At 40.9% G+C, this 25,814-nt stretch overlaps 1 protein-coding gene across 11 annotated transcripts in view; it reads right to left on the bottom strand.

The window, feature by feature from the left end:
- LOC140718971 (activating transcription factor 7-interacting protein 1-like) overlaps positions 1-25,814 on the bottom strand; it is a 158,406-nt gene that overhangs the window by 5,846 nt on the left and 126,746 nt on the right. For 7 of the 11 annotated variants that reach the window (XM_073033268.1, XM_073033272.1, XM_073033271.1 and 4 more), the window contains 4 exons: positions 8,651-8,735; positions 7,164-7,391; positions 2,055-2,273; positions 501-610 (listed from right to left, as the gene is read on the bottom strand). In XM_073033268.1, the coding sequence (XP_072889369.1) occupies positions 501-610; positions 2,055-2,273; positions 7,164-7,391; positions 8,651-8,735 (642 nt within the window). Of the gene's footprint in view, positions 1-500; positions 611-2,054; positions 2,274-7,163; positions 7,392-8,650; positions 8,736-14,518; positions 15,460-25,814 lie in introns of those variants that run through there. The other 4 variants (XM_073033273.1, XM_073033275.1, XM_073033276.1 and 1 more) reach the window with 3 other exon arrangements.

The following is a 25,814-nucleotide window of genomic DNA, read 5'->3' as shown; positions in this document are numbered from 1 at the left end:
ACACCACCAAGGAAGGCTGTCAGGATCTGGATCAGCTGCAAAAATGGGCTGAAAAATGTCAGGTGGACTTTAATGAAGACAAGTTTGAGGTGTTCCAGTTTGGAAGGACAAACCAGGGAAGGACATAGGGCATAGGGCGTGGCAGAAGGATCAGGGAATACAGATTCATAATTCCTTGAAAGTGGCATTACAGGTATGTGGGGTCATAAAGAGAGCTTTTGATACATTGGCCTTCATAAATCAAAGTGAGTATAGGAACTGGGATGTAAAGTTGAAATTGTATAAGACATTGGCGAGGCCAAATTTGGAGTACTGTGTGCACTTCTGGCCACCTACAGGAATGATGTAAATAAGTACAGAGAAAATTTACAAGGCAGAAAAGTAATATTTTAATACACTGTATTGGTTAATCCCTCCACCCGCCCCAATCCCTCCACCTGACTCTGATTTTTTTTTTTGGATATTACAGTGCGTTAGCTGCCCTCCTCAGAGTGCCTTACCTGTGAAGGCCGGTGATGTACCGTGAACTGAGGCATATTCGGCATCATTGGAATAGAGATCACATTGTTGACGATATACGAGGTTTGTGGTGGCCGGACTGACATTCCTGCTGACAGAATACAAGACTTTACTTTGAGTGTACTGAAGAGAAAAAGAACAAATTGTTTACTTTTTTAAAAAAAAAGTTTGCACAATTTGTTCCCTTTTTTGTCCATTGGATGTTTGTCAGTTTTGGTTGTGAGTCCCCCCCCCCCCCGCCCCCATGGATTCTATTGTGTTTCTTTGTTTTGTGGGTGCCTGTAAGAAGTTAGATAGATAGATAGATAGATAGATAGATAGATACTTTATTCATCCCCATGGGGAAATTCAACTTTTTTTCCAATGTCCCATACACTTGCTGTAGCAAAACTAATTACATACAATACTTAACTCAGTAAAAAAAATATGATATGCATCTAAATCACCGTCTCAAAAAGCATTAATAGCTTTAAAAAGTTCTTAAGTCCTGGAGGTAGAATTGTAAAGCCTAATGGCATTGGGGAGTATTGACCTCTTCATCCTGTCTGAGGAGCATTGCATCGATAGTAACCTGTCACTGAAACTGCTTCTCTGTCTCTGGATGGTGCTATGTAGAGGATGTTCAGAGTTATCCATAATTGACCGTAGCCTACTCAGCGCCCTTCGTTCAGCTACCGATGTTAAACTCTCCAGTACTTTGCCCACGACAGAGCCCGCCTTCCTTACCAGCTTATCAAGTTGAATTTCAAGGCTGTATACAGAATACATACTTTGATAATAAATGTATTTTGAACTTTAGAGCTTTGAATTATGACTGGCAATATGATTGTGAGCTGTTGGGGTTGATGTACAATTTTTCAGATTCTGGCCAACTGCATCTGAAGTTAAGGTTTTTGAATTCTCACTCTCAAAGCATTCAACAGCCTACTTCCAAAGGAACTTCAACTATTATCTGTGAGGAAAAGGTTTAAAGATCAGGTTTTACTTGCCACATGTATACTGAAACATGCAGTGATGTACATCACGTGTTGAGGATGCACTGGAGACAGCCCCATAATGTTGCCATGCCCACGACTTACCAGTTGTGGTTCCCCAGCAAAGTGCTGGAGAAACTCAGCAGCTCAGGCTGCCGATGTTCCAGGCTGAGACCATTCATCAGGACTGATGAGAGGCCTCTACCTGAAACGTTGGCTCTTTATTTCTCTCCATAGATGCTGCCTGACCCACTGAGTTACTCCGGCATTTTGTATGTGTTACTCTGGATTTTCAGCATTCTACAGAATCTCTTGCATTTATGCCACAATTACAATCGTAACCCACATGTCTTTGGACTGCAGGAGGAAACTGCGGCATGTGGAGGAAACCCACATGGTCACAGGGAGAACGTACAAACACCTTACAGACAACGGATGGAATGTCATAAGCTTGTTTACCTAAAAACAGAACATTTCCAAGGCAGGAGGAAAATGGAGTTAAACACTGTAGATTTTCCTTCGTTTGTCTACTAGGTTAAAATTAACTAAAATGATCCTTACCACTGACAGGAGGCTGAGGACTAGGCTGGCGCACTGCCTGGCTCTGTGTCGTTACAGCACGCACTGCACTGTGACTTTGGTATGCTGGGGACGATGTGTAAACTGCAGGGTTGGAGCTTCCTCTTTGGAGAATGGCAGGGGGAGGTCTGATGGGTGCTTGTGACGTGGGCGGGGGCATTTGAGGACGCTGATGCTGCAGAATGCTCGGATTTGATTGCCCTGTGAACAGAACACATCGAATATTATGCCATATCTGATCCACATATGCCAGCATTCTTAAGAAACACTCAACACATTTATCGATTTTTGTGAACCTTCCCTCTTCTCTACATTCCCCATTCTGGCGTCCCTCCTGCTTCCCCTTCTTCCATGGTCCTCTGTCCTCTATGATCAGATTCCTTTTTCTTCAGCCGTTTACCTCTTCCTTCCCTATGTTCTTATTCAGGCTTCTTCTCCTTTCCTTTCCTGTCCTGATGAAGGGCTTCAGCCTGAAATGTTCACTGTTTATTCCTCTCCATAAATGCTGCCTGACCTGCCAAATTCGTCCAGCATTTTGTGTGTGTGTTGCTGGAAGTGGTTTATTATTGTCACATGTATGGAGATACACTGAAAAGCTAGTCTTATGTACTGTGCCCAGATCAGATTGTCACACAGTGCAAGAGCTACTGAAAAGGTGTCATGCAGGTAAACAATAAAGTGCAAGATCATAAGGAGGTAGATTGTGAGGCTAAGAGCCCACCTCATCAAACAAGTGGTCTGTTCTGATTACAGTGGGATAGAAACCGTCGAGCCCAGTGGTCACTGACTACGTGTAAACCAATGCTTCAACTGGTTCGCACTTACTCACAACAACCTGCTTTAGGTTCACATATGATGAAACTAATCATTACAGAAAGATCTGAACCTAAAGTCATCTCGCCCCACCCCCTTATTCTGTCTTTCATTAGATCACAGCTGATCTGATCTGCAGGTTCCAGCCTGTGTCCCATCATCTCAGTTCCCTCATAGACTTTAAAAAAGTCTGTACATCTTTTCCTAGACATTAGGAAGAAACTTCTCTTCATCTCTTCCTTAAATGCACATTGTCTTATTCTGACTTTAGGCCCCACACCAATAAAAGGCACTTTCCCAACACCCACCCTACCTAGCACCCCCTGCCCCTTCAGAATGAACAACTCTCATTCACCTGTACACCAGCAGGTGGAGGTCATCATTCCTGAGAATACACTCCCCTTACCCCACAGGAATCAAGCTCGTAAACTGTCTCAAATGCAAGTACAATGCAAGCTCCTTAAGTAAAGGCCAAATCTGTAAATTGTAGATTATGGGTGCAATCTCATCAGTATTCACTGCAATCTGCATTTTCCCAATTTATCCTTTGCCTTTTGCCTTCGCCATTTTCAGTCCAAACACTAATCCTAATTCTTTTCCTTTTAATTGGACACTCTTAACCTTTCCAGTTAACTACAGATATTTTTTTCCACATTCTGTATCTCAATGGAATATATGTTTGCTCAGAATGATGAAACATTTCCTTCAATATTACCACTCGTTATCTGCCACCTTAGCTTCAATTTTCCCGAAATCCGGTAGCCAACATTACCTTCATACCTTTCTAATTCCCTCTAGGATTAAGATAGATATTTCAGTCAAGTTCTTCACTCTAAAACTGAACATGAAATTTTATGTTATGATCATGCTGCCCCCAGGAATTCCTTAACTATTAATAATCCCATCTCATTTCACATAACCAGATCTTAAATAAGTCACTCCCTGGTTTGATATACAGAAATCCTGAATGGACTCCATTCTAACTTTGCAAATTTGATTAGTTTTTCTTTCCCAAAAATTAAATGTCTACAATGCCTGTACACATCAGACTTCCAATATAACTCGGAGTCCTGCCATGTGCAGAAGTTCGCTGATGACACGGCCACAGTGGGGTGTGTCAGGAATGGACAGGAGGAGGAGTATAGGAAACTGATACAGGACTTTGTGATATGGTGCAACTCTAACTACCTGCGTCTCAATATCACCAAGACCAAGGAGATGGTGGTGGACTTTAGGAGATCTAGGCCTCATATGGAGCCAGTGATCATTAATGGAGAATGTGTGGAGCAGGTTAAGACCTACAAGTATCTGGGAGTACAGTTAGACGAGAAGCTAGACTGGACTGCCAACACAGATGCCTTGTGCAGGAAGGCACAGAGTCGACTGTACTTCCTAAGAAGGTTGGCGTCATTCAATGTCTGTAGTGAGATGCTGAAGATGTTCTATAGGTCAGTTGTGGAGAGCGCCCTCTTCTTTGTGGTGGCGTGTTGGGGAGGAAGCATTAAGAAGAGGGACGCCTCACGTCTTAATAAGCTGGTAAGGAGGGCGGGCTCTGTCGTGGGCAAAGTACTGGAGAGTTTAACATCGGTAGCTGAGCGAAGGGCGCTGAGTAGGCTACGGTCAATTATGGATAACTCTGAACATCCTCTACATAGCACCATCCAGAGACAGAGAAGCAGTTTCAGCGACAGGTTACTATCGATGCAATGCTCCTCAGACAGGATGAAGAGGTCAATACTCCCCAATGCCATTAGGCTTTACAATTCTACCGCCAGGACTTAAGAACTTTTTAAAAGCTATTATTAATGCTTTTTGAGATAGTGATTTAGATGCATATCATATTTTTTACTGAGTTAAGTATTGTATGTAATTAGTTTTGCTACAACAAGTGTATGGGACATTGGAAAAAAAGTTGAATTTCCCCATGGGGATGAATAAAGTATCTATCTATCTATCAATTATTGCCATATTCTTTAAAAATAATCCTGATTTATATTCTTCCTACAGTACACCTACTGTTTAGGGCTGGAAGTTTACCTATATCAGACTTTTCTTCTTCCTGCTTTTTACTTATCTGCAACCTGGATACATTTCACCCCTTTTTAACAGGACTAAAGAAAGGAGAGGGCAAACACTTAGGGAGTCTTTTACAACAGAGAAATCATTCTAGCTCAAATGAAGATGCCACAAACAGCAGTGTGACTGTAGTGCAGTTATTAGTGTTATTCCCATGCTGCTCAACTAGCCACTCCCACACGGAGGAGTTCACATACTGTACAAGCAGTGTTATCAATAAAGTTCAGTTGAATATCCTGCATGCTGGTGTCCTGGTTTGCTCTGCACTGTCCCTCAACGTTGAACACAATAATGACAATGGCCAAAGAACCTCTCTTAGGAATTTCTGTTTAAGGAGCAAGGATTCTTCTGTTCTTTTTCTTCACATGTTGGGATTATTTGTAACCACACATCGGGATTAATCACCTGGAAATTCAGCTGAACAAATATTTTATTATTTTAAAGATTAACATTATTTGTCACATGTACATAGAAACATACAGTGAGATGTGTCATTTAAGACAAATTAATTCAACGATTGTACTGGGCAGCCCATAAGTGTCACCATGCTTCCAGCAGCAACATAGCAAGCCCACAACTCATTTTCTCTAACCATACATCTTTGAAATGTGGGAGGAAACCCATGCGGTCACGGGGACGTACAGACTCCTTACAGATGAGCCTCAATCTGACAGCTGGTCCCGCAATAATATCAGTGCTGGACTCCAGAGCGAAGGTTCCCAAGTGAATCGAAGTCCGGTTGAGCATTGAGCTAGCAACCTGGGCTTGTAAAAACTAGAATAGCTTGCTATGGAAACACCGTCATGAAGCTTCCCCGATAACTCCACTGCCAGGTTAAGGGCTATTCTTCTTCTTCTGACAGCTGGTGCTGTAAAGTGACTGCACTAACAACTATGCTATTGTGCTGCCCCGTGGCTTTGAAAAATGATGCAATCAAATATTTGCAATGAAATATAATAACAACATTTCTGCACTGCTTTTGCATCGCTTTGGAAAATTATCAGGATACGTCTGCGATGAGTCTACCCTTATGCCCTTAAAGGTTTCAGTGTCAATAGTGCAGAGGATGGACGTCATTCCTTATGTAACACTCATATTGCAACAAGAAGGCAGACTGTGTAACCAGCCGTGTTGTCAATACCTTGCATTCTTCATGTCTTTACTTTCCTAAACCTGCATAACCACAATCCACTCCCATTACCTCTTATCTGCACCAGACACAACACCAGCACTCAGAGTGAACTTGGTCTGTTGCACCTCATGCCTCCTGCTTCTGACTACCCTAAAACCCACCCACCACGACCACTGAGAGGGTGCTAGCATCTTGACCTTTCCTCCACCATCTGTCTGATACTCCTCTCACTTTATCCTTCAAGAGGTTCTGACCTTGAAACTGTGAGACTGAAGTTTGTAGTGGAGTAGGGCAGGAGGAACAGGGCTATGTATAGAAGCCATTGACACCTCACTCCTAATCCCAGTAGGATGCAGTGGAATTTTATTGTAAATTCTCACACAATAGCAGTTTTTTTTTTACCAGGGTAGAAATGGGTAAGATGAGGGAGGGATAATTTTAAGGTAAACGGAAGAAAATATAGGGGGATGTCAAAGGCAGGTTGTTTTTTTTTAAAAAAAAGTTTTTTCACAAGACTGCATGGAACACAGATGGTGGTAGAGGCACATACATTAGTAGCACTTAAGACACACTTAGATAGGCACGTGGATGATAGCAAAATAGAGGGCTTTGTAGGAGGGAAGGGTTAGATTGGTCTTGGGGGTAGGTTAAAAGATCGATAAAACAACCATTGGTTGAAGGGCCTTTACTGCCTGTAGTGTTAGACAGTCTGTTTCTATGTTAAAACAATGAAACAATATGGGAGTATCTCATTAACATCTTTGTAAATTCTGCAAGTTTAACTATGACTCAATTAAAAATTGTTTAATATCATTTCCTGTACATAAGTGTAAGGAGAACAAAATAATTGTTACTCCGGATCAGATGCAGCACAAAAATCCCACAAAAGATAAAGAGCACAATATTAAAAAGACACAATAAATATAAATACATACACTGATTGTTATGTCCATAAAGTGACACTAGGATAAGTGCCAGCACTATTAAGCAGCCTCCAAACCAGCCAATTTTCTGTCCTACAAATGCCAAGACAAGATCGGAAACTGATACTTAACATTAGGATTCAATACCTGCTAATACTCTACCTGCAGACACACTGTGCACACTGGCAGTCTGTACTGTTAACCCAATGGTGGTCGTGCTGCTCTGGCTTGCTGGTAAGTGGGTCTGTGTGGAGGGCTGCTGTGCAGAAATCCCCTGGGAAGCAGCAGGAGGTCGAACCTGGTTTTGGACAACGGGCAGGGGCAGTGGAAGCTGGTTCGTTCCTTGGTTAGTAGGCTGATTGTGTTTCCTGGCACCTAGTCAAGATAAAAAGTATGCCAAAGTTATACGAGCCTATGACCTATCAACTATATCCACCCACAGAGAGAAGCTTAGAACACTCTGAATGGACATGTTTGTTCAGTAATAGTATCCAGATGCAAGCTTACTTTAATTTTAGAGATACAGCACAGTAACAGTCCCTCTGGCCCAATTACACCCAAGTGACCAATTAACCCACTAACCACATGTCTTTGGAATGTGGGAGTAAACCGAACCACCCAGAGGAAACCCACTTGGTCACAGGGAGAACATACAAACTCCTTAGGCAGCGGCAGGAATTGAATCCAAGTTGCTAATACAGTAATAGTGTTATGCTAACCACTACGCTACCATTTCATGTGCAATTTCAGCCAGATTGATAACACATTTAGCCTGCTCAGGGAGTAATTTTAAGATGTGCAGGATAAGTTTTTGTTTAGACAGAAAGTGCTAGGTGCCTGGAATGCTCTGCCCCCAGGTGGTGGTGGCAGAAGTAATAGGGGCATTTAGATAGAAACATAAACATGAAGGGAATGGAAGGATATGGATCTCAAGCAGACAGACATGATTAATTTGACATCTGCTCTCACCCCATCCGCCTGCCACCCCACTTGGGATAGGGTTCCCCTTGTCCTCACCTACCACCCCACCAGCCTCCGGGTCCAACATATAATTCTCCGTAACTTCCGCCACCTCCAATGGGATCCCACCACTAAGCACATCTTCCCCTCCCCTCCTCTTCCTGCTTTCTGCAGGGATCACTCCCTACGCAACTCCCTTGTCCATTCGGGCCCCCCCCCCCCCCATCCCTTCCCACCGATCTCCCTCCTGGCACTTATCCTTGTAAGCGGAACAAGTGCTGCACCTGCCCGTACACTTCCTCCCTCACCACCATTCAGGGCCCCAGACAGTCCTTCCAGGTGAGGCGACACTTCACCTGTGAGTCAGATGGTGTGATATAATGTGTCCGGTGCTCCCGGTGTAGCCTTTTATATATTTTTATTACTGCAATGCTCTTTTAATTTATATGATAAACTACTTTACTGGGACCAGGCCTAAAAAATACACTTAGCTAAAATAAACTCACCGATGGGATGGGTATTCTTTCCGAGGGAGATTCTGTATCAGAATCAGGCATGCACCAGGAGTTTGTCACAACTACAACTGATGTTTCTAGATTTCAGGGGAGAGTCATGCATCACTAAATACAGGGAGCTGCAAGAGGAAGATGGTGGAAGATTGTAAAGGTCCATACCTTGTGTCGACATGTCTTCTTCGTCGTCACCCGTCAGGTCAATGACAGCTCCCATGTCTTTTTCACTTCCTCCTGTCTTTCCACTCTGAAAGAAAAAACTGCTGTTTTGCGATGGGATTCCTCGAGCAGCAATGGACTACACATCAACATCTGCTCACGTCACTATGCAGAGACCTCTGAGAGATGTGAACCGTGACAGGTGAACTGTCCTCCATGGTTTCACATTTTAAGTTCTGATTTTTTTTTTTGTGTGCCATACTCTGCCAGAGCCTCGGCGACCACTTTTTTCCCCAAAGTGGTTGTCTTAGAGGAAAGATTCTGTGAGTGGTCTTTCACGTCCTTCTCACAGCGCAGTGTTTTTTATTTAAGAGGCCGAGCTTGCGAGCTTGACACTCAACCCAGCACGGATGGAAAGCATATCCGGGAGCGGCCCGAATGGATTTGAACTCGGGAACCTTTGCTCCGGAGTCTGGCGCTGATGTCACTGCGCCACCAGCGTGAGTTCTGATAAGTGACTATTTTATTTCATGAACTTACAAGTATTGTGTTGTAGATTGGAACAAATATCTAGAATGATCTATTGGCAGATTTGAGTGCTGAAGAATTGTGTGGCTTACTTGGTTAATGTCAATAAAACACATCAATAAATATGCAGAAAAGTTTGGGCATGTTTGTGGCTGAAAGACGGGAAGATTTTTTTAAAAAAGAGATTACAGCATGCTAACAGACCCTTTTGACCCAACGTGTCCGTGCTGCTCAATGACACCCCATATAACCAATTAACCTTCTAACCAGCACTTTCTTGGAACGTGGGAGGAAACCCACATGGTCACAGGGAGAAAGCACAAGCTCCTCACAGACGGCAGATATGAACCTGGGTCGCGGGTGTTGTAATAACATTATGCTAACTGCTAGGCTACTGTGCCGCCCATAATTACCTACCCCCACCCCCCCTCCCCTGAGTCCCCTTTGAAGCTTTAAGTGAGAGAAATCTCACCAAAGTCCCATGAGGTCACAGTCTTTACCTTGCCCAACCTCACTCATCAGGATCCTCCCAGTATCCTAGTAGCCTTTGCCTTTCATATACAATGTGGTGGGAAGGAAGAAACACAATTGTTAACTACCACATCCACTGAGTGACCTCACTCTTTCTTGTGAATGGAAATTTTAGGGTTAAGTTTGCTCTTGTTTAGACTGCAGATGGAAACTTAACTGCAAATTTGCAGGCAGTACAAGAGTAAGTGGAAGACAGGCTGTGGAGAGTAGAGAAAAATTACAGAGGGATATTCATAGGTTAAATGCGGAAAACAGTTTGTTATTTATATGAAGAAAGGCCACAGAAAACTGGCATGTAAATGCAGCGAGCAAGAGGGAAAGCTAATGGAATGCTGTCTTTTACTTCAAGGGAATTACAGTAAGTTTTACTACTATTGTACAAGACACTATTGAGACTACATCTAGAGATCTAAAACTACTTTTTTAACATCACCATTCATATTTCTTCGCTCTATACCTGTGACTTTCAAAGACTTGCTCCTATTGTCTACAACTGAACATTGTATTCATACTACCAATGTCTCCTTTATACGAGCTGCAACTGTGCTGGTACAGCTGTAATCTGGCACCCCACCAGAAGCTGCTGCAAGTCTATGCACACCACATTAACTTTATAACCATCGTCCAATTCAGCTATCACGTTAAAACTAGTTGAACAAATTGGTTGAACAGGGTTTGCCCTTACAATTCAGTGCTGGCTTGCCGTATTTCATCCATTCCCCCGAATTAATCCCATTCTAGATCAGTATTTCTGAATCAAGTGATTAGTTGTCGGGCTTATCCTTTTCTTTTTTAGGTCCTAGGCTCAAAGGAGAACCTAGGACTACAGACAGCAAAGACCTTGAATAACAGGTTGTCTAACTATGAAAGAGATAGGGTAGAAAGACTTTTCTCAAAGGGTTGAATTCCTTACCCAGAAAGTAAAGGTGGCTGGATACTCAAATCCACGATACTGCTACCTATCTCAGCTTTGAATAAGTAACAGAATTGAGGATTTATAAAGACAGGCCAGGGAACTTAAATGAGGGAAATTGCATCAGTCATGACCTTACTGAATATCAGGATAGGCTTGAGAAGGAAAAAGACCTTCTCTTGTCCCTAATTATATTACCTTAAACTGATAGATCTTCAAGTCTGCAGGCACATATCTTTTAAAACTCAGTGGTGGTAAACATCAATATATATGCTCTATTTTGGGGTGTCATATTGAAAATGTTATTTTTTTTGTAGGAAGAAAGGAAAATCAGAATATTGGTTCACTTTGGGTATTTGGAGGGATCTGGGTGCACTCAAGTACAAAACCAGAACATAGCCACAGAAAGGCAGAAGTTCCATTATCTATTGCATAGCAGAGGAGTACAAATGTGGGTAAATCTTACTGCAACTCTACGGGGCACCTGCAAGACAACTGCATATATTTTTTTGGCTCTATATCCAGGAAAGCACGAATTCATCTTGGAAATGATGTAGCACGTTCTCCGAAATGTTATCTAAAGGATCGTTTCATAAACTGCTTTTTCCATGGAGTCAGCAAGACGGAAACAGAATAATAGATGCTGAGAGAAGTCCTCCTCTAGCCGAAGAACCTAGAACCAAGAAGCTTTTGGTAATGACTATATGGACTCTCTTCACTTAGATGGCTTATAATCTGCAATTCTCCACCTTTCAGATTCATGGTGTCTTAGTTACCCAGTAATATACATTACTGAGAGCAAGAATTTTTGGATATGTCTGGAAAATGGACCAAATTTATCACAATCCTATTAAATAGATCAGCAAACTTGAGGCCTTTGAGCTAATCTACTCTTAATTCTTATGCTTAGACATTCATACCTCTGACCACCTGGGTTATTGTTTCAAGTTTCATTTGACACCAAAGATATCATATGGACGCATAGGGTTTCAAGATGGGTTAATAGTGGGTTATAAATGTAATACCAAGAGGATACTCTACTGATCAAGAACAGGGCTTTTTGGAGAATCAATGTTTTTTTTTAAGATTACAACAGATTGGTGGTACGTTTTATGGCTGGTTTCCCAAAAAGGCTAATGGATGTTCTGAATTTATTGTGCCAGCGTAATATACTTGTGATCTGTGTCACCATACATGGGAATTGCTTTGTTTCTTGTTCATTATTAAATTTTCCATCATTAATGAAGTATCCCACACTGTTTTGCTTGGATCCAAATTGAACGTAATTGAATCAAAATCACTGATATACAAGGTGAAAAAGCTTGGATTCCTGAAGAATAAATTGTGTTTTGTTCTGTCAGTAAGGAAACCCTTTTAACCCTACTGTCCCAGACTCCAAGCAGTTACTTACTGTAGGTCTCTTGGTGGCCTCACTCACTAGTCCCCTTCTTGCACAGTCACCCAGTTTTTGAGGACGGCCTGTTCTAGGCAGATTTACAGCTGCGCCATATTCTTTCCATTTCTTGATGATTGACTTAACTGTACTCCAAGGGATATTCAGTGACTTGGAAATTTTCTTGTATCCATCTCCTGACTTGTGCTTTTCAATAACCTTTTCGCGGAGTTGCTTGGAGTGTTCTTTTGTCTTCATGGTGTAGTTTTTGCCAGGATACTGACTCACCAGCAGTTGGACCTTCCAGATACAGGTGTATTTTTACTACAATCAATTGAAACACCTTGACTGCACACAGGTGATTTCTATTTAACTAATTAAGTGACTTCTAAAACCAATTGGCTGCACCAGTGATGATTTGGTGTGTCATATTGAAAGGGGGTGAATCCTTATGCAATCGAGTATTTTGTTTTACATTTGTAATTAATTTAGATCACTTTGTAGAGATCTGTTTTTACTCTGATATGAAAGAGTCTTTTTCTGTTTATCAGAAAGCCAAATTAAATCCATTATGATTCAATGTTGTAAAACAATAAAACATGAAAACTTCCAAGTGAAGTGAATACTTTTTACAGGCACTGTATACAGGAATGGCTTAAAAACAAAGTTAATGTACTGGAGTGGCTAAGTCAGAGAGTCCAGACCTCAATCCAATTGAGAATTTGTGGGGCTGTTCACTCATGATCCCCATGCAATTTGACAGAACTTGAGCAGTTTTGTAAAGAAGAATGGGGAAAAATTAGTGTCCACATGTGCAAAGCTGATAAGATACCTAACCTCTCAGATTCAAGGCTGTAACTGCTGCCAAAGGAGCATCTACTGAATACTGACTTGAAGGGGTGAGTAATCACGCAATCAATTATTTTGTGTTTAATAATTGTAATAAATTTAGACCAACTTGTAGAAATTTGTTTTCACTTTAATGTGAGACTTTTTAGTTGATCAGTGTCAAAAGACCAAATTAAATCCATCCTGATTCAATGTTGTAAAACAATAAAACATGAGAATTGCCAAGTGGGGGTGAATACTTTGGCTTTATGCTTGGGGTCATTGTCTTGCTGGAAAACAAATCTTCTTTCATTCAGTTCTCTTGCACATTGCAACAGGGCTTCCTCCAGGATTTTCCCGTATTTTGCTGCATTCATTTTACTCTCTACCTTCACAAGCCTTTCAGGGCCTGCTGCAGTGAAGCATCCCCACAGTATGATGCAGCCACCAACATGCTTCATGGTGTGTTTTTCATGATGTGTGATGTTTTTGGCTTACAGCAAACAGTGTTTAGTCTGATGGCAAAAAGCTCAATTTTGGTTTCATCAGGCCATAGAACCTTCTTCCAGCTGACTTCAGAGTTTCCCACATTGCTTCTGTCAAACTCTAGCCACGATTTCATATGAGTTTTTCACCCCCCCCTCCCCCAACAGTGGCTTTCTTTTTCACCATCCTCCCAGTAAGCTGTGACAGGTGAAGCACCCGGGCAACAGTTACTGTATGCACAGTCTCACCTATTTCAGCCACTGAAGCTTGTAACTCTTCCAGATTGTCATACAGTAAGAAGTGTTCCCTGATTTACACCACAGAAAGGCAACTTGGCCAACCCCCCCCCCCCCCCCCCCCCCCGTCTCCACTGTATCAAATTGGGGGATCACTCCATCAAGCACCTCTGCACCATCACCAAAAGCGGAACTTCCTGGTGGTTAAATATTTTAAATTATGACTCCCATTCTCATTCTGACATGTCAGTCCATGGCCTCCTCTTGTGCCATGATGACACTGCCTTCAAGGTGGAGGAGCAACATGAACCCGATGGTACGAATATTGATTTCTCCTTCCAGTTAAAAAACCTCCCCATTCCCTCTTCTTCTATTGCCCACTCTGGCCTCTTACTCTTCTCACCAGCCTATCATCTACCCTAGTGCCCATCCTCCTTCCCTTTCTCCTGTGGTCCACTCTGCTCTCCTACCAGATTCCTTCTTCTCCAGCTCTTTACTGTTCCTACCAATCAGACTTCAACCATCAATTTTTAGTTATCCTCCACTCCCCCCCCCACCAATCAGAATCTTTTTATTCTGGCATCTCCCCGCCTTCCTTCCCAGTTCTGAAGAAGGGTCTTGGCCTGAAATGTCGACTATCTATTCATTTCCAAAGACGTTGCCTGACCTGCCCAGTTCCTCCAGCAGTTCGTGTGTGTTTATTTTGATTTCTAGCATCTATGGGGGTTTTCATGTTTATGATGGGTTGTTGAGCCTGTGACTAATGTTTCACTATTTGCATCTCTTAAAAATTATTAAATTTTTTAAAGTATTAGTATTAGATCCACACGTTCCATTTGCACCCTGGGGTTTAACAAATCCATATTATCGCATTTCCTGGCAGAGTGTGATAATACTTGGTGAATTAATACACTGAGCTATCTACCCAAGAAACAGTAAAAGAACTCCATCTCCATTAAAACTTATGTTTCTTTGGATATCTTGATGCTTTTATTTAATTTTCTATCACTCCTAACAATTAATTTTATAAGCATATGACAAATAGAAAAGTATTTTAATCTAGAACTGCAGGGGGATTGAAGTATAAAGGCTATTCGAGAGACATAATCAGTATATACAGGCAGTCCCCACCAGTTATGAACAAGATCCATTCCTAAGTCTGTCTTTAAGTTGAATTTGTAGGTAAGTCGGAACAGGTACATACGGTTCTTATTTTGCGTCAGTTAGTCAAATGTTTGTCTTAGTATATATTTTACCTTTCTATGCATAAAAAAAACTCTTAAGAAACACTTCCAAATATACTGAAACATCTTAATCATAATACAGTACATAATAATACAGTAATAATAAAAGTAACTACATACGGTACTGTACTGAAGAGAAACTGTATGTTTGTAGGTATACAGTACTGTAAAAAATAAAAATAAAGAAACAGTTTTTAAAACTGTAAATTTGCCCTCACTTTGAAACGATTGAACCAACCCCTACTTGCAACAAATTCTTCGACACAATCACCTTCACTTGCTGCACGTGCAGCTTTTAAATCATTGAAAAGGCTTCGAGCCTTTTCTTGCACTGAAGCAAGGCTAATAGGAATATTACGCTGATTTTGATCATCTAACCAAATTATCAATAGCCTTTCCATTTCAATAATTAAACCATTGCGTTGCTTTGTAATAATTGTAGCTTTCATCGGGGCAGAGCCTTTCACATGCTCCATTATTCTCACTTTATCCTTTAAAATTGTTCCGATCGTTGACCGACTGTAGCCTAATGCTTTTCCAATGACCGATGGCGTTTCACCTCTTTCTGATCGCTTTATTATTTCCACTTTATTTTCAATCGTGATCGCTTTCCTTTTCTTTGATGCATCACCAGCACTTGCATTGGATTTACGCTTTAAAGGCATGGTTACAAGGGTAAATAAGAGAAAAATTTAAGCCAAATACAAAATTACACACTCAACAGTGTTAACGGCAACGTGATCCAACTTAAAATACCTCGAGCTGACAAATTTTTATTATAATAGGCTTTATGGTAGTCCTTTCGTAAGTATGAGTTGGCCATTAGTCTGACGTTTTTAACCTGGGGACTTACTGTAATGCAAGGCAATTTATTACTTAGGAGATTAGTGAATGAGATTAATGTAGAAGGGCAAAACAGTTGACATGGGACATGGGGACCAAAGCTTGTCCAAATCCCCACGTGGCACCATACATTGTTCGATGCTTCTAATCCACCGGCTTTTAATATGCAGTACTGAAGACCAGAGACCAAAGCTATCCACTACATAGAGATCTGCTATTACACCAGTAACTGATGGGATTTGCAATCTACTGGATACTGACCAACTATGGCGTAAATTGCAGTTTACCTCATTGCAAACACAGGTGACAAAGTTTTATTTGACTGAGTTGGAGAGAGTGATCAGTTCTTTCCTGGAACACTTTGGAAACAGTATCTGAACCTGAACAGTACCGATAATCCAGCAGCTTTATTACTAAGACCTTGGGCACTAAAAACAGGCTCATTTAATGTTTAAAAGCTCCCCATCTATCATTAAGTGTTGATGTCACTTGCAGACATACCCATTGTTAACAACTGACAAACCTGCTGGTAATATATGATTCTACCCAAAAGAATCCAGGTTATTTAAATCTCAACATTTCCCTGACCATTTGAACGGTGTCACTACACTGCTCAATCCTCTCCTCCATCTCCATTCAAGGCTGCAAACAGTCCTCTCAGGTGAGGCGACACTTCACCTGTGATCAGTAGATAAACTTAAGGCAAAGGCTGATATTTGAAATATTGAGGAATTATGGTTATTACTTATAACAACCATAATTTCCTTATTACAAGCCAGTAGAGATCAACTCCAATTATACCGAGCAGCAGGGGAGGCTTGAGGTGCCGAGTGGTCTATTCTTGCTCCCATTTTTTTGTGTTCTCTAGCCTGGTGCAGGAATATAAGGATGGGGGACTGGGGAATGGAGACAGGATTAAGAATGGTTACAGCACAGAAGAACGTCATTTTTGTCCAATCTCTACTAGAGCAGCGAGAGAGTAGGCCTCTACATCTATCAGAAGATAAATAAAAATGGATTTAAAATATTCAGAACATTTTAAACCGTTTAAAAAGTGCAGAACATTTATTGAGAGTTTAGACTTGTTAATACTTTCGATGGAGTAAAGAGAAACTAATGACGAATGGATAAGTAACCCAGGAGTCAGATTTAAAACAATTATCTCTAAGAACCCAGAGATTTTAGCTAAAAATTGGATTTCACTCAGTTTTGATTTATTAAGTGGATTTTGCCACGGAATTCCCACTAAGAAATTGTTATCCAACACGAGGAAATCTGCAGATGCTGGAAATTCAAGCAACTCACACAAAATGCTGGTGGAACGCAGCAGACCAGGCAGCATCTATAGGAAGAAGCACTGTTGATGTTTTGGGCCGAGACCCTTCGTCAGGACTAACTGAAGGAAAAGATAGGAAGAAATTTGAAAGTAGGAGGGGGAGGGGGAAATCCGAAATGATAGAAGACCGGAGGGGGTGGGGTGAGGCTGAAAGCTGGGAAGGTGATTGGCAAAAGGGATACAGAGCTGGAGAAGGGAAAGGATCATGGGATGGGAGGCCTAGGGAGAAAGAACGAGGGAGGGGAGCACCAGAAGGAGACGGAGCGATGGGCAGAGAAAAAAAAGGGGGAGAGAAATAAATAAATCAGGGATGGGGTAAGAAAAGGAGGGGCATTAACGGAAGTTAGCGAAGTCAATGTTCATGCCATCAGGTTGGATGCTACCCAGATGGAATATAAGGTGTTGTTCCTCCAACCTGAGTGTGGCTTCATCTTGACAGTAGAGTCGGCAATGGATAGACATAAATGGGAATAGGACGTGGAATTAAAATGTGTGGCCACTGGGAGATCCTGCTTTCTCTGGCGGAGAGCGTAGGTATTCAGCGAAACGGTCTCCCAGTCTGCGTCGTGTCTCACTAATGTATAAAAGGCCACACCGGGAGCGCTGGACGCAGTATACCACACCGGCTGACTCACAGGTGAAGTGTCGCCTCACCTGGAAGGACTGTCTGGGGCCCTGAATGGTGGTGGGGAGGAAGTGTAAGGGGAGTTGTTGCACTTGTCCCGCTTACAAGGATAAGTGCTGGGAGGGAGATCGGTGGGAAGGGATGGGGGGGAACGAATGGACAAGGGAGTCATGTAGGGAGCGATCCCCGTGGAAAACAGAAAGGTGGGGGGGGGGGGGGGGGGGGAGGGAAAGATGTCTTTGGTGGTGGGATCCCGTTGGAGGTGGTGTAAGTTACAGAGAATTATACGTTGGACCCGGAAGCTGGTGGGGTGGTAGGCAAGGACAAGGGGAACCCTAACCCGAGTGGGGTGGCGGGCGGATGGGGTGAGGGAGATGTGCGGAAATGGGAGAGATGCTTTTGAGAGCAGATAGTGGAGGAAGGGAAGCCCCTTTGTTTAAAAAAGGAAGACATCTCCTTCGTCCTGGAATGAAAAGCCTCATCCTGAGAGCAGATGCGGTGGAGATGGAGGAATTGCAAGAAGGGGATGGATGGCATTTTTGCAAGAGACAGGGTGGGAAGAGGAATAGTCCAGGTAGCCGTGAGAGTCTTATAGTAGATATCAGTAGATAAGCCGACTCCAGAGATGGAGACAGAAAGATCAAGAAAGGGGAGTGAGGTGTTGGAATTGTTATTTCATCTTCTAAGCTTGTTACAAGCATTAAACGATGGCTAGTTCAAGAACAGCTGCTGCTAATTGGACTCTGGTCTATGTTTCAGCATGGGCAAGGAGCTCTGACAATGCTGGCTACTCAGGCTGCCATGGAGTGAAGGGAAAGAAATAAGGGAAATCAGGGGAGTTAAGACGGTCAAGAAGAGAGCAACAAAAACTGTAGCATTGGGTAATTGAGTTCTTTCTGAGAAAAGCAATCTAATTTGGACTAGAAACATTGTTATGAAACAATCTTCAGCGACATCGTCATATAGCAAGTGTAGGTACTGCAAGGGTTGGCAGCGACTCAAATCTGCAAAAGTGCAATGAATCTGCAGAAGTGCTGCATATGAAAATCAATATGGTGAGTCAAAAAAATTAAACAGCCAGTGGGGGACCCAATTTTGGGATTAACAATGATGGACGTATCACAAAAGTATCCTGAAGAAGGGTCTTGGCCTGAAATGCTGGCTGCTTATTCATTTCTATAGATGCTGCCTGACTTGCTGAGTTCCTCCAGCATCTTGCATGAGTTGCTTGTGATCCAGATTCTGCCTTCAATTTAGAAATAGCACCATGCTGCTAAAAGATGTTATCATGTGTGGGATGGGGTAGGGAAACTGAAACCCATGCATAACCTTAAGAGCAAGGTCAATTTTTTCACCAGACAGGATTTCCACTGGAAATCAGCTCAAGCAAAATCGTTTTCAAAAGCGATTTATGTAAAATGTTCAGGGTAAATCTATAAATTAGTTCAGGGGAAAACAAAGACATTTTTAAAGCACAGGGTTACAATCTAGAATGCAGAGTATGAAAGTGGGGAAGCAGCAGGTTTACAATCCAAGGGCTATGTGTGCTGAGGATTTTAAACCCTGGCTGTAGAAAGGCTGCCACAGCTTGTAAGACGACCCCTAAATCTGGTAGGAAAAAATTATCAAAGTTCTTGTATCTACCCAGGAAATTCTAGAGGAACAAGTTTGAATGGGACAGGATTGGGCTGTAACGAGCAACAACTTTATTTAACCCCCAGCAAAGAGAGAAAAAAAAAAGTCAGGTCCCAAATGATAAGACTGAACACATTATCCAGTCCAGGATGAAAAAGAACTAAAAATATTGTAACAAATTCTCTGATATTAAATGGGACCATTGAATAAAGATATTATTATTCTGATTACCAGTCTGATCCTAGCCACCAGCTCTACATTTGGCAACTATCAAAAACTGAATGAGATTATTTGTCACTTTGACCCAAGACTCCATAGCTTCATTATCACCAAGACCTCCCTAAAATTGCCTGGCTCTGCCTCTATGCTCAATTGCTGCAACCAGTCTTGGCCATTCTAATAAACTTCTGGCCAGAACTTTGGTTCCACATTTTATTAAACTGAGATCACCCAAAACCTTTGTACATGTGTTCTAACACACCTATGCTTTCTAAGTTGTACTAGCTTCAGGTAGATGTTGCCTTGATTTAAAAATTCTCTTCTTTGCTCTCCCAAGCTCTTTATGCTTCCACATATCTCTTAACTGAAATATTTGTGTTTCTCCAGTTCCAGAGAATTGATGCTTCCCTAACTCAACTGCTCACCACCATTGGACAAACACCCAAAGATCTTTGCAATGGAATTTCCTTTCTAAGCTTGTTTCATCCCTTCCTCCAAAGTTACTACTTTAAAAATTCTGTCCTAATAATTTAATGTGACTCAATATAAAACTTTATTTACAGTGTTTTGGAATATTTTGCCACATTAATAAAATACTTCTTTCATTTCGTCAATTAAGCATCACAGAATATCTAACACTTCTAAAACAAAAAAGTTTAAAATCCGTAAAGGGTTGCAACGTCATTTATTTAGAAAATGTTGTGAGCAGAGTGATACTCTGTAATTCCATCGGTGACAGGATTTACAACAAAATATGGATTACTCAGTAGCTAAGAGCATTGAAACACATCACTTAGAGGTACACTAGCGGTACAAATATGTTACTGGACAAGTAATACTGAGGACTGGACAAATATTTCAGAGACAAGTTCAACCCTGACTCTGATAATTTATCCACAAAAAATGAATCCCATTGATTTGTTGTTGAAGATGCCATCCAGTTCCCAATGTTCCAAAAGGAAGAAAATTAGTGTCCTTGATCTGTTCTGTATGGATTCTAGACCCATTGGAATGTGGCCAAATCTTAGTTAATCTCTGAAAAGGCCTGGAACTTACTTGGTTATATCACTATCATGCACTGTAAGAGCACCATAGATAAAAACACTCCAGGGACTCTAGACAGATCAACAAGCATCTTCTCAATGACAATTTTGTGATTCCAAAACAATATGAATGGGAAAAAAAACCTCAGCAGTCTGGGTATGGTGGATGAGGGACAGAGTACAATATGGTCAGTGTAATACATTCGTTCAGAAAACACAACTATGAACAGTTTATGATAACAAGGAGGATAGTGATAAAGCCTGTGTGCAAGATAGGAGATAGATTAAGGAGACAGAAGATCACAGAAGAAACGATGTCAGTACAACATATAATACAACTAGTTGTGGGAAGATGAGTTGAGGAGGAACTGCAATGCCTGACTGGGTGGAACAGGGATTAAAAGGAGATTCAAATGCAAGAAGTAAGACAACTATAGACACAATACAAAGACTATGGTGCCAAGTCTACAAGAGAAATGACAAAAGCTGATTGAAGCGTGAAGAAACAGTTAGACACTATGCAGCTTTTTCCACTGGGGTCACTTACAGGAAATATTAATGCTATCCAATTCCACTGATGTTGTGTCAATTGCACAGCCAGCAGCCTGGCAGCTGCAAAACATCATGTTAAATGTAATGCTTAGAATACACATGTAACCAAAGATTAACTCAACTATTCCTTTTTAAAGCTGGGCAGCACAGAGAAAATAATGTTGTGGGCCAAGGTGAGATCATATTGTTCAGAAACATCTTGATAATATCATCCCATTTTTAGCATTCAATTGCAACAATGATTCAAACAGATTAAAAGTCACTAACAGGTGGAAGAACTGAATTGGGATTTGAGATTATCTAATGACTTTTGAATGGCTTCACAGAAGCTTACTTTTAACATCAATTAGAAGACAAAATAGCCGAATAAAGCATAAAGTGGTAGCCAATATACAGCGTTCACATTAAAGCAATTGTGTGCATTACAGACCAGAGGGACAAATACCAATCAAAACTGAATTGACAGTCAACTCAATTCCCAAGATCAAACTGTGAGGTTACACAATCTTCTATTGGCTATTTAGGTTTAAAAGGCTTTTGAGATGCATTCCAGCTGAAACATTCCTTTGGGACAAAAAAACAGCGTCCAAGAATCAAACATCCCTGCTCAGCCAATTGCAAACCTTACATTTTATTCTAGTTCCCTCTTAATACTGAACGTCAATATTACTGATCGGTGAAGAGCTTTCTTCCACTCCAAGAGAAGGGAGAGTTAAAGCCTTCATACTGTTGAGTTTCACATTTTGAAAAACATTCACAATGTTTTGATAAGTTATTTCACTGTAAATAATTCATTGAATTATACTGTAGTTCCTATTCCAATTCCACTACAAAACACGCGTCAATTTCTTTTCATACATAATTAACTCTTCATTTCTCAAACTTATGATCATATTTGTAAAGAATACAGTATTGACAACAGTATAATTATTATATAACGCCATGGTCATATGTGCAAAGACAATGGTTAGAACATGTGCATTGTTCAGGACAATGCATTGTTCTCCTTAGTTTTAAAAACGAGCGCCACCTGCTGGGTCCATTTCAGAAAGAAAGACAAGAAAAAGAGTTTACATTGGAGCCACACTGGTTCTAGACTGGCCTTTGCCAGTATTCCAGGTCCACAACATTCTGGGTTATCCACCGATAACCTTGAAACAGGTTAATCACAGATGATGTCATTCAAACTTAAAAACACATTAAACTGTGGTAGCTTAGCAATTACCAGGCATTACAATATAATTATCAGCAGCCTTTGCCCAGTTCGCTGTCACATGCACCCACCACAGACTGAATGAAAATTCTCAAGTATACAAACAACAAGAATAATACTACAACAGATGCTCCTCGGCGTTATATAATAGCAATAAGGAACCAGAAGGTGTATATTTTTTGTACATTTTGTATAGATATTCTTTGCATCCCATTCATCTAGGAATCTTTAAAAAAAAAAGAGAATTGTATTGACTCAAATCTTGATTTTGTAATCTTTTCCCCTCTTGGGCATGGTAGACTGTTGAAGCCTTGTAATTTAGACACAGCGGTCAGAATAGTCTATTACAAAATCCCTTTCAATTCTAAGTCATTATTTTGGGGTAAAAAGGAGTTTAGGCTATACAGACTTTAACATACAAGATGTCACATGCTTTTTAATTTCTTTCTAAACAGCATCTGACTGTCACATTAGCTCAAACTACACAACTATTTTGTCTCGAAAAAGGAATCTGTCAAAGTCAAGGTTGGGATTCCATCCTAAATTATAAAAGTGCTACGATAAATCAATACAAGCCCACCTAGAACACAACAGAGTGAATTCCAAAAGGAATATTCCCCCCTCAAGACAACAGCTTTGTTTACAGAACTTAGTAAGCTGCATGTTAATATTATCATCTGATTGGGCGCCTTGGTAGCACTGCAGTTAGCACACTCTATTGCAGCCTGGGTTGTCACCGAGTTCAGAGTTCAATTCAGGCATTCTCTGTAAGGAGTCTCTGTACGTCTTCCCCATAGAACGTGCGTGGGTTTCCCGCAGGTGCTCAGGTTTTTCCCACAGTCCAGTGATGTACTGGGTAAGTCGATTGGTCATTGTAAATTGTCCTGTGATTATGTTAAGGTTAAGCTGGAGTTGTCAGAGCGGCATGGCCGATAGCCCTATTCCAAACTGTATCACTAAATAAACAAACAACTGGGATCCATTTTATTATACAAATTTTATAGTCTTAAATTTAGCTTTTCTCTTTTACATTTAGTTGCATGGCAATGTCCCAGTCATTTGCAAGTTTGAGTTAATGAATGGTCTTACTCATTGTTTTTATAGGGATTTCCCCCAGATACGTGCCACAGCAGATTTACTTTTGATGACCTTAGCCACAACTTTAGGCTAAAATACAAATAGAGCTGAGTCTACCTGTGCAAAGTGTTTCCTTTTGTAAAATTGCACTGTATTGGCTTTTGACAAAAGCCTTACTGCTGTGATTACTCCTAAAACACAACACCATATGCTTTAAAGATGGCTTTACTCTGGGAGAGTTCCTTCACTGATACGTACAAGTTTTTCCTGTCTGGATATCAATTTTTATTTTGGATAAGACAATATTGAAATTAATTTCCTTCCAACAAATTTTAAGGCACAGATGTTTTGCTCACATCATTAACCCTTGTTGTGCTCAGAATAAAAACTGGAATGCACACTACATGGGAAGACAGTGAAATGATTGACCAGTGCATTATTGGCTAATATACACCTTCTTGCTCATTATTGAGGGTGAAAAAGATATCACAATACATCATATTACATTATTTTAGTGTGCAATTTTGAAACTGACAATAACTAAAGAACCTCAAAATTAAAAAAAATACAAAACAGTTTACAGTCTTAACTCCAGAATGTTACTGACTTTGAGCTTTTGATGACCGAGGTAGCATTTCACAGGTTAATTTTAAAGAAACAATTCTAGACTTGAATTCAGGCTTGGAGACAAGTGAACAAATTATATGTGCTATGAGTAGTAAAAATGAAGTTATAGAGCCATATGAACTAGCTCAACAAGCCAATACCACCTCAGTGGATATTATCTACAATATCACACTTGTACTTTACAATTCCTTCATTTCGTATTACACAATACAAAATGTCTACATTCTTAAACCTCATCACACAATACAATGATATTGCAGTGTAGTGTCAACACATCTGTCAAACATTTCCAACATTTGTATAATCTTGCTAAAACCTTCCTGCTTTCTAAGTAAACACATACCTGGATCAAAACTTCAACACAACTGAGCATTCTGTGATTGACACAACTTGCATATTCAAATCCAATCATTGTAAACTGAAACTGATTTTTTTCCCCTTCGTTACTCTTCTCAGAACCAATTACATGTATTAACCTTTTGACATCAAGAACTTTATAGCTTCTCTAAAAGCCCTTTAAACATGCCTTTTCTGTTTCCTGTGTATTTTAATTAGAACATATACTGACTGATAGTGGCAAGTCAATGGCTATTAATGTAGCACTATCTCTGCTGAAGTAGAGTGAGATGTTAAATTGTTAATGTAGTTGGGAGCTGTAAATTATGAAGGATATATTAATAGGTTCACTGAGGTGTCTAAGGTAGGGTAGCACCTCTAATGAAGGGGCAGCTCATTCATTCACTTTTGGTCCCCTCTGGACACTGAGCTCTCATGTATGGCTCCAAGCACTACCTCAGAATTTTGTTTTTCTTTCCTTCTCTTTTTTCACTACTTATTTAATTTAATTTCCCTTTTTATATATACTAATTGTAATTTATAGTTTTTATTATGTATTGCAATGTACCGCTGCCGCAGAACCACAAATTTCATGACATGTCAGTGATATTAATCCTGATTCCAAAGTAGCTGTTTGCATTTGACAGGTGGGCTAAACCAGATGAGGACAGGCCTAATACTTCAGTTAGGCCTGAAGGACAGGCCTAATACTTCAGTTAGATAGGAACGTGCCTAATCTAGCATGCGAAGTCGGCTTCAGCAGCCTGGGTGAATGAGATCTATAATGAGATCAAAGGCCACTATGGTTGTTCTGCAACGCTCCGTGGTGAGCGAAGGATATGACAAGGTATCCTTGTCATCCAAGGAAGACCCCAGTTGTGACGACTATTTGCACCATTAGACCCGGACTTCCAATGTCGAGAGTGGAACTGCCACAGTGCAATGGCCTTTCCACTTTAAAAACTCTCCAGCACAGGTTTCCTGTCGTCGTCAGATAACAGACAACCACCATAATATCAGCTTCATTGAGTTACAACTCTGCCATGGATGCTCTCAAGCCCAGCTGCGATAGGAGGTTGGCTTGGACATGGAGTCAGCAATCCCATCCCGTTAAAAACCCAGAGCTGCCAACAGAACTCCAAAGACCTCAACCCTGGGAGAGTTAAGGGAACACCAAGAAGATGGATTATACCTGAGGACAACTTTAAAAAGTGGCCCAGGACAGAGGACTCTGGCCAGCTGCTGTCAGTGGCCTATATCCCATTAGGGGTGTAAGGAAAGAGTTCATTGTGATTCCTCCTTGCTGAAATAAAATGGAAGTTCGAAGACAAAATGATGTCAAGTTGGAATGTGGTAATATTGGAGTATAAAGTTGCATTGTTTGCTGTGTAACCAAAACTATGTAGTCAGCTTTGTATTTGCTATGTATGTATCCAATTTAGGAGAATGAAATCTCTGTAATGTCTCTGTAACTACTGAACACATCAGTGACTTAAGAATGT

This window comes from Hemitrygon akajei, chromosome 31 (genome assembly GCF_048418815.1).
Source record: "Hemitrygon akajei chromosome 31, sHemAka1.3, whole genome shotgun sequence".
NCBI lineage: Eukaryota > Metazoa > Chordata > Chondrichthyes > Myliobatiformes > Dasyatidae > Hemitrygon > Hemitrygon akajei.
This window is presented reverse-complemented; position numbering and strand designations above follow the sequence as displayed.